At 36.5% G+C, this 9,674-nt stretch overlaps 1 protein-coding gene across 1 annotated transcript in view; it reads left to right on the top strand.

Moving 5' to 3' along the window:
• Window positions 1-2,293: 2,293 nt before the first annotated feature.
• CORIN (corin, serine peptidase) overlaps window positions 2,294-9,674 on the top strand; it is a 148,037-nt gene continuing 140,656 nt past the window's right edge. The window contains exons 1-2 of the mRNA XM_019473206.1: window positions 2,294-2,305; window positions 3,657-3,801. Coding sequence (XP_019328751.1) covers window positions 3,681-3,801 — 121 coding nt within the window. The 5' untranslated portion in view covers window positions 2,294-2,305; window positions 3,657-3,680. The remainder of the gene's footprint in view (window positions 2,306-3,656; window positions 3,802-9,674) is intronic.

The raw sequence follows: 9,674 nt of genomic DNA, 5'->3' as shown, positions 1-9,674 counted from the left end.
ATACCGGTGGCAAACTAGAGCACTTAAAACTGGTGCATATATTCTCTGTGTATTGCAATATTTTGCGGCAAGAGGAAAAGAAACAGTATCAGGGAATATATAAAGAGTAGGTATAATGCATTTAGGTTTACCTATAGGACACTTTATTAAATTCTCATTGATGATATAGGAACAATTAGCACTATCTCTAGTTTTATTTCGTATTCACCACAGAAATTGATGGAAAAAACTCATGTAGATGTTCAAGTGGTGGAAAACTGGCAAAATTGGAAAACTGGAAAAATTAAGTTTATGCTTGCTGAGTAACTGATGATGATTTTAAGTAGGTTTAGTGTTTTTCATGAGGTCTTTTCCTGTAGAAGGAAAAATATAACATGCTGTTCAGTTGCTTATAAATATTTACTTTGCTATTGTATGAAACTAGCAATTCGTGGTGTTTAGAGAAGCATGTCCTTCACAATCCAACATTCTTTTCTTGAGCAGTCACTGAAAGCAAATTTGGATATAACAGTCCCTTTTAAAATCTGTGGTAGTAAGTTGTCAATGCAAAGACTGAGGTTTATTGTTGCTTTCAGGAGTTGGCAAGAAAGAAAATGTTTGAGGTTCTCCTTTAGTATGAACATTTGCCTGAAGTAGCTAGTATCCACAATGCCAATAGACTTCAGAAAAAATTCATCACAGAAACAGAGGAACGTAAGAAGCCCACTGTTTTCATTGGCACACATTTAATGTTTCTCCTGGGTTAAATCTGCGGCATCTGTACAACAGTGGTGGTAACTCTGCTCTCAGTTATACGCTTGTGCTTGGGATGATTAAGATCTCATGTACCTCCAAAATATTCAATATCACCTCCTCTTCACAAGAAGAGTCAAAAAAATTGATGATGAATACTATTTCTGTGTGTTTTCTCAATTCTTTGAAAATACAATTTTGTTGTTTATTGATAACATAGGTTTTTTACTCCTGAGACAAACTCTTTGTGGAGTCATTGGTCAGCATTTAGCTTGTATTACACTGGGTGGAGTTGGGCACTTTTGCCTGGGATTTGCAAGAAGTGCATCTTGATTGGGAGTTATTCCTTTAGGAGAACGAGCTGGATCTTACATTTGTTTGTCTTGAAGAAACTAAGAAGCAGCTTCCGAGTGCCCTAATCACTGGGCTGTGTAGTGATGGTCCTGCTCCCTATTATCTGGCCCAGCAGAACTGTGTTCTTTTTTACAGAATATCATGATTTCAGGGGATAGTGTGCTCTGATTCAGGAGTCGTCTACGTTCAGCTGGTTGTGATACTCTACTGAGTTGTAGATCTAATTTTTAACTGCTTCAGGCTAAAGAGGGAATTGAACTCAACAGCCCCATTTCCTGAGGGAGCACTGTAGCCACTGCACTGTTAGAAAGGGCAATTTTATGCCATTTTTCTCTTTTTTTTTTTTTTTTTTTTTGGCTGTGCTTTCAAAAGTAGTTAGTGGCAACTGTGTTTTGGGAGATCTGTATTCGTAACAGAGCTGTGTTACTCCTCTGTTACCTGTGCTCAGACCTCCCAAGGGGGCCTAATACGGGCTGTGCAAACCAAGGTTATGGAATTCAGGGAAGCCTGCCATGAGTAGCTGCTAAGCTGCTATATTCCAGCATGACCAGAAGCAAAACTTCAGGCAGACTTTGAAGACTTTAATATGAAAATGTAGGCAAGTGTGGACTGCAGGAAGTTACATAGTCAAGCAGGGATTGTCTAATTCCTAAAGGTCACCTAAGTCCTTATCTTTATCTGTGCCTGGTGAGGTGTTACTTGCGGGTAAGGGCAGTAATTTAGCTGAGATATCCTGAAATCTTGGATTGCAGCATTTGCAACTTCTGAATAAGCTGTTGATTAAGAAGAACACTTCTGACAACCAATTAATTCTCTCCAACATTCTTTATATTTCTCTTGTTGTGGGAAATGGTGATGATCGGATTACTGACCTTGTCAACTCACCCAGGCTGTACCTTTTCAATAGACAGAGCTACCACTTTTATTATTCTCACCGTGAGCTGGCTGTTGCAGATGTTCAGGTAACTCCACTGTCTTTAAGCTGACCGTCAATTTACAATCTGCTTGCTAGATAAGACCAGTAGTAGGACGGTGTTGAGACTGAATCACTGGAAAAGGAAGAAGCTTATCAAGTGTGAGATACTGCTAGCATACAAAAGGTGCATGCAACTGCACAAATGCAGTTTTCTTAATTTCTGCTGTCTGTACAGTGTCTGCAGTGTCTAGTAACCAGGGGTATCAGAAATAGATGATAATTCTAATATTATCAGCAAGGAAAGTTTCCTTACAAATAGTCTTTGTGCCATGCTGGCACAAGAGACATTGCAGAATGATGGAAAATTATGCTGTAAATCCCACTTATGCCTACAGTCTTCTCAGTCAAGGCAGTAAAACAGACAGTGAGGTTGGTGTCGGGGTATAAATCTAGTCTCTCTGCAGCAATTGCTTAAGAAATAATTCAACGTCCATTTGTGCTAGTCAGTCTGGTAACCTGTTCTTCACAGAAAGGCACTTACAGCAGGGCCAGCCAAAGGGATAACCCACGGGGACTGGCATTTACAAGACTAATAATATATATGTTGTAGACCTCAGACTCTTGAGGTTCTTTGGGGAGAGGCTGTCAGGGTAATGGATGCATTTACACTCTTGTGTCCTGTCACAACCAACTTCAATGTGATTGATTGTCCTGACAAAGAGGATAAACTATTAGTCATCCTTTGGGAAGACATTGCTGGAATTAATAATCCTATCATTCAATTTCACCTTATCATAGGGAAAATTGTAATTATTTTTAGTCAATTTTGAGTAAAGATATATTAACTTCATAACAACAGTTTCAGTCTTGCTATTAAATATTCATTTGGAATTTTGTTTTTGTTTCTGTTTAAAAAGTATGACGATTTTCCAGTATATGAGATCATAGTCTTAATGAAGTTATGTTTAAAAAATATATATTAAATACATGTTTAGGCTTTTGCAAAGGTTTGAATTTTTGTACTTTGTGCAGCTTAATTGAATTCAGAAAATAATTTTTCTCTATTCTTCTATATTCCATTTATAGAACAGAAAATATTAGTTGCAAACTCTACAGAATACTGTGATAAGTTATAATTTTGTAAAGTACTTAAAAAATGAGACAGCATTATTGTGCATAATAAGTGGAACAGTCCTTATCACTTCTATTGTCACTTAAAACAAAGATTATAATAGTTGCTTGATTCCTTAATAAAAGAAACTTAAGAACATGGAGCTCTTGAATAGTTAGTAATGGATTATTTTTAATTATAAAATAAGCTGTATTTAGCCTTATTGCTTAAATTTATTATGTATTTTACATTTTTTTCAAATAAAATGCCTATCCAACTTCTAGTTCATCAGAAATGTTTAGAAATTTCAATGAAGCTGTTAAGTCTGGATATTGGGTGAACTAAACTAAATTATATGGATTACACTAGGCTGTCCACCAAGAAGAAAGTTTACATTCAACTTTTTGTTAAGAATTTAAAAGCCATTTATAGCATATATTTAAATCATATAGCTGTTCTGTGTAATGGGAAGGACTGCTATTGAAAACACAAGAGTTACTAATTAACACCAGAATGATAAAACTGTGCTCTTTTGTTTTTCAGGTCTTAGGAACAGATGAAGATAATATGGGGGATGGTTGCTCTCAGAAACTGGCTTCTGCCAAGTTCCTTCGACTTTTGCTCCTAATACTGATTCCATGCATCTGTGCCCTTATCCTTTTGTTGGTGATCCTGCTTACCTTTGTAGGTGAGTGCTAATGGAGTAAATAATTGACACATTTTTAATTTAATTTTAAACTGAGACTGCATTCTCAAGTCCTAATGTAGTTGTGGACATTGAAGATATATCTTAGCACATCTCCCTAAGAAACTAATCTACCTAGTGACTTAATAATGTTTGTTGCAGAGAAATAAATATGCCATTTAGATTTATATATTTAAAACGTATTTAAAGCACCGAAGAGGAAACCTTTTCTGAATTTCTCAAAGTAGATTTTTGAGGAGCATACTACCTTGAGCATGTAGTATGTAGATGGTTTTCAGCAGTCATTTTACAAGTACAAAATGACATTTATGTTAGAACTTTAGATCACTGTCAGTGGAATGGAATATTTATCCCTTCATGGCACACATTGATGTGCAAATCTGATTTTTATTTTAAGGTGGAAGTTAATTTATAAATAGCCACAAATCTTTCTGAACAGCCTACAAAATATTACTGTTTAACTAAGGAAAAATATGGTCATTTCTTCTAAATATGAAATATTTATCAATGCAGAACCTCAAGTATGTTTTGTGGAAATTTGTCCCAGGTGTATTAGATTTCATAATGGCTTAGTCTGTTAATTAACTTTGTTTCTATTTCAGAATTAAAAGGTAATAATTTATTACAAAAAAATTTTTAAAAAGCCTTCCCTTTGTTACCTTTAGAGAAGCTGACATATTAAATTGCTTCAACTACAACATGACGAAGACAGTAAAGCTAGGTTAAAGCATTACTTTTTCAGGAGAAAAAAAAGTAAAAAAATCATCTACTTTCAGTGCTGAGGGTTTCTGGGATTTTTACTTCTTTTTTTTTTGTTAATGAGAGTATTTTCTAGTTGAGCTTCCTTAAGTACTTCAGAAGCACATCTGTAACAAGTGGGGTAATGTGTGAGGTATATAGCTGTAAATCTATTTTCCTATTTTAAAGCCCCAACTTCAATACACTTCATACAATCAAACAGTTAGCAAGCACAGGAAGAAACTAAACACGTCTCAATAGCACCTTCAGCACTGTCAAAATCAAGACAATTTAAATCTGTTTTCTCAATTCAGTCTGTAAAGGATTTGCAACAAGGCGTTGTAGGCCTGTTCTTTTCATTTAGCTCAAGTTAGGGAAGTAAAAAAAACCCAAAGCTAGTGAATGTTGTGATTGACAAGTAAGTCTTGGGATGTATCTTTAAATTAAGAACAGTCTGAAGTTTATTAAGATCAAGTAAGTCTGGCAATTAGGAAATATGATGCCATTCAATTTACTTTCCTTATGTTTAGCATTCCATTTGTATCCTTCATGTCCTCTGCCCTAGATTTTCATTCTTTGGTGAGAAAGCAGATAAAAAAGCAGGTGTATTTATGTCAGCTCTACTCAATCTCCTTCTCTGAGGCATGTATCGACATAACACTCATTAAAATGTATGAAATCCTCTGGGGAAATGGGACCTGTTCCGATCCTACTTATGTAGCAAAAATCGGGACTATCTCCTCTTAAGTCAATGTGATTACTGTAGGCTGAAGAATAAGGCTTGGTGTTATTACCCAAGTCTAAAACTGGCAAAGCTCCCTTCAGCATCTTTTGAATTAGCATGATTATAATTTAGTATTCTTCTCTCTCAGTTAGCAGCTTTCATTTTATGTGCATTGATAGCCTAGAAACAATGTATCTGATGACTGGAATTAAAAGAAATTTTGTGGGCATCTTTAAAGTGTGCATAATATAATACAGACTGTCTATTTATTGAGAATACACTATATCCAGAATAGTAGTTCATATTCATTTCAGTTCAATAATAACTGAATTCTGTTACAGTCCAATACTGGTATGATGACTTACAATGTAAGAAATGAGTTGATAGTCCTGACTGGCTAACACAAATTATTCGATATATAGGAAATTTTGTTCTTATTTTTTCATGAAATGGAGGAATTAAATTCTGTGGTTGTCATTCTAGTACCTTTCACTGGGGCTTGAAACATAAATAGAGAGCTCCAGTATATAATTTAGAACTGTATGAACTGTTTTGATTTGACTTTGGAAATGAACTCATCAGAAAACTAGGCATTTCATATTTTGCAAGAAAGTATTTTGTTTCCTGTGGTGAATTTGTAGGCAATTATTCTTTTCCTTCTGTAATATTTTTTAATTAAATGAGGCATATACACATGAAAAAGTGTGCGTGCACCTTAGAACTTTCCTATTCACTTTCCTTACATCTGTTTTGTTGTCTGCACATCATTGCAAGCTCTGATGTTGAAGAAACTGAAAAGTTGGTTTTGGTGGAAGGAGACAGGTAGAGCAGTACAGTTATATTGTAGTAATAGAGAATATCCTACTTGAGGTGTGTCATGGGGGCCTGTTTTCAGAATATGTCATTAATCAACCTTTCAAAAATTATTTACCATCAAAGTATTCAAGATGCAAAACCCTTGAAAAAGTTATTTTGTTAGAACTGTGTACAAAGAAAGGACAAAGCAAATTCTCAGTAGAGATACACATTATTTTGACTAAAGATACAAGAGACTTTTATGGTCCATAGAAGACTATATCAAGCTGAGTTGTTTAGCTTTGATTTCTCTTAAGTACTTACACTCTGGCTCTGCATACTCTTGAGACTCCTGAGAACACAGAATGAGCTGTGTCTCCTTCACAGAATAAACATCAGGAAAAGTATATTATAGTAAAACTGCTAGGCTTAGCTTTGTGGATGTTGGATCTTCCACATTCATAAGGTAACATGCATATGTCAAGACTCCTGTATCAATTTGGGAACCCAAATGTACTGGCCCATAAGGAACTTTTTGCCACACAGAGGAAGTTAAAGTTGCGGGGAGTTATAGTTATACTCTAGAGTAAAAGGATCTTGATCCCTGAATCATTTGGAAATGCTGGTAGTTCTCCAAGTGATGTCGAGCCTCGAGGCATATGTCACGTCCTCAAAATCTGAAGCGACTAGCAGCATGGAGATCCAAAAGTTATAATTGTGAAAGCAACATGAAATATAAACGACAATGGCAATATTTGCTGTAAGACAGGTGTCTAAATTGAGGAGTTTAACTCTAACATATAAATAAACCATTTGGTCCCGGGAGTTTTTCTGATGGAAGATGGTAATCATCAGCTAAATGATCTGCCAGTTCTTTAATTTGATCTTGCCAACACAGCTATATTATGGGGAATGTCCGAAGGAGTATATCCCAGAGCAGCCTGTATTTCACCCATCTATAAGAACTAATTTACTCTATCAACCTTCTTTACTGATACACCTGGAATATTGGGAAAAAAAAAAGATGCTGTGAATACAGCTCCAGGTCAGAATGTCTGCTGTGAGACATCACTGAAGTCAGTGGGGAATTGTTCTTGTGATCTAGAGAATAATAATGAAAATCTGGCAGTCCACCCAGCACAGATGGACAGAAGGTCACAGTGACTGAAGCATGGATTCTGGTGTGGCATAACTGATTCCTCAGGTGCCCATGGAGCTTTATTCATTAGCCAGTGCAAAGTGAGTGTTTAACACAGGCACAGAGTTCAGGATTGGTTTCTGAATTGCAATATAGCCATTATGTATATGTTACATTTCATTTCTTAGGTTAAGAAAAGTTTTATAAATAAAAATTTCTAGTTGCATGACATATCATGCTCAAGAGACAGGAAAAAAGAAAGACACCAGATAAGATTTTTTGTTAGACCACAGTGTTATAACTGTAACTGGGAACTTTCAGGCAACAACAGCTGTTAATATGAAAGCTAGATACTGTCTTTCCGTCCAGCCCTTTAGTACGATCCTGATATTTTTGCTGAGACTTCATTGCCTGAAAGCCAGAAGTTGATGAAAGGGAAAATCTCTCCTTTCTGCACAGGATCTTAGGAGCCCAGCTTCATTCTGCAGCTTCTTTAAAAGATGCCTTCCACAAAGTCTACTTTGAGTTCCATTTTATCTGGGAACTGATCCATTATTTGCATGTCACCTGTTAAGTTGCAAAACAAAACAAAACAAAAAAATTACAGCTGACCTCCTTTTTGACCCTTTGGGCAGCTGGTAAGCAGTTTAAGTTAATGTCTTTACTTGACAGGAGGAGCAGGATAAAGTCTATTACTGCAGCTCAACTGATGTGCAATTGTTTGGTATGCTATGGGACCTCCATATTATCAATGATGTGCCCATTTCTTCAGAGTGCAGAGTCATAGGGACAGACCCTGCAGAAGAAATCTCAATGGGTACGTGCTGGCTACTTACAGTAGTGAACCAGCGTTTTATTCCATGTGTAACTGCCTCATCCATTACACATACTTTGGTAGGCTGCTTTGCTCTGTTTCATTAGCTTTTTAAACAAACTTGGTCTTTTTGAGATTTCCTGCTGTGAACTGCTAGAAATCACCCACAGTATACACTGCCAAAATCTCCATTTAATAGCTTGAACAGTGTGACTATTTCTTAGATCTCATAACTGTCCATTTCAGATCTTTAAATAAAACATTAATTCCCCAATAGTGAACAGCAACTGGAAAATGATCAGTAAAACTGTTGGCAAAGCATCACTTTGAACTGAATGAGCCTGGTGCCAGTTCCTTGGTTTTGTACCAAACACAACGAAGGCCAGCATGCTGTATATTTCTGTCATCTGGACATGTCCAGCTGTAGCTGGAGACACAAATCCCAAATGGTTAGAGCTATTTCTCAACTAATTAACTATCTGGCTTACGATTTACTGTCTCCAGCTCTGTGTGAACTCACATCTGAAGAATAGTTGGATATAGTGTGCATGTATACGTGAATAAAATGCATGTTCTGCGTGTGTTGTATGGCTGTTAGCAGACATTGATAGAGAGTAATTCAGTTCTCATTACTGAAGAGATTAAAAAAGAATTGATTGTTTTAAAGCATCACAGTTTTTTCTTAGGTATCTTAACATTTAAATAGTTCCTTCAGGGCTTTTGATGCTATAAAAAATCTCCAGTAAGCTTAATTTAAGATTGAAGATATATGGTAGTATTTTGGGGGGGGGAAAGGATGAGAATCAAAGCAAATGGGAACCTAACTCAGAGAGTGGACTCTATAGCCTGGAATTAAGCGCTTGAATTCCCTACCGTGCATTGGGAAGCTGAGAGGATAGGAGGAAAATGTGCGGGGAGAACAAGGTGACTCAGGAAGGTGATCCAAAACCGTCATGTACTAAGTAGAAACAGAGTTGTCATCTAGAGCTAGCCAGTGGGGAATGCCAAACAGGTCTACGCCTACCTCTCTCAAGGGCATATGCACCAGAGCCCAGGCTCATGTTATTTTGTGGGAAAAAAAAACTGTTAAAAAGAATTTTAATACTACTCATTGTCAGCTGAGATGATACAATTGGGAAGGCCTTTTGTGTAGAAGAGGTTCATTGTGTGGTACACCTGTCAAGAAGAGAAGGGGAGCTGTTATCACTAGGAAACTGTGAAAATAGAACAAAAAATGCTATTGTTGGAAAGATGGGTTGAAGAAGCAAACAAGCATTTTGTTTGTCATTTCAGTGAAAGAAGTAAATGATCTTATGGGTAGTAGATCTTATGGGTAATAGACATAGCTATTATTTGTAGTTCCAGAAAAAGAATGAAATAAGGCTGTATGGGGAGAGGACAGAATCCGGTGGGTAACTTCAATATTCTCCTTAACAGTATACATTGGTCCACTGTATTAAGCCAAAAGGTTTTTTTTAAACTTCTTTCAATCATAGAATCATAGAATCATTAAGGTTGGAAAAGACCTCTAAGATCATCGAGTCCAACCATTGACCCAACACCACCATGCCCACTAAACCATGTCCCTAAGCACCACATCTACACGTCTTTTAAATACTTCCAGGGATGGTGACTCAACCACTTCC

This window comes from Aptenodytes forsteri, unplaced genomic scaffold, assembly GCF_000699145.1.
Source record: "Aptenodytes forsteri isolate BGI_AS27 unplaced genomic scaffold, ASM69914v1 Scaffold102, whole genome shotgun sequence".
Classification (NCBI taxonomy): Eukaryota; Metazoa; Chordata; class Aves; order Sphenisciformes; family Spheniscidae; genus Aptenodytes; species Aptenodytes forsteri.
This window is presented reverse-complemented; position numbering and strand designations above follow the sequence as displayed.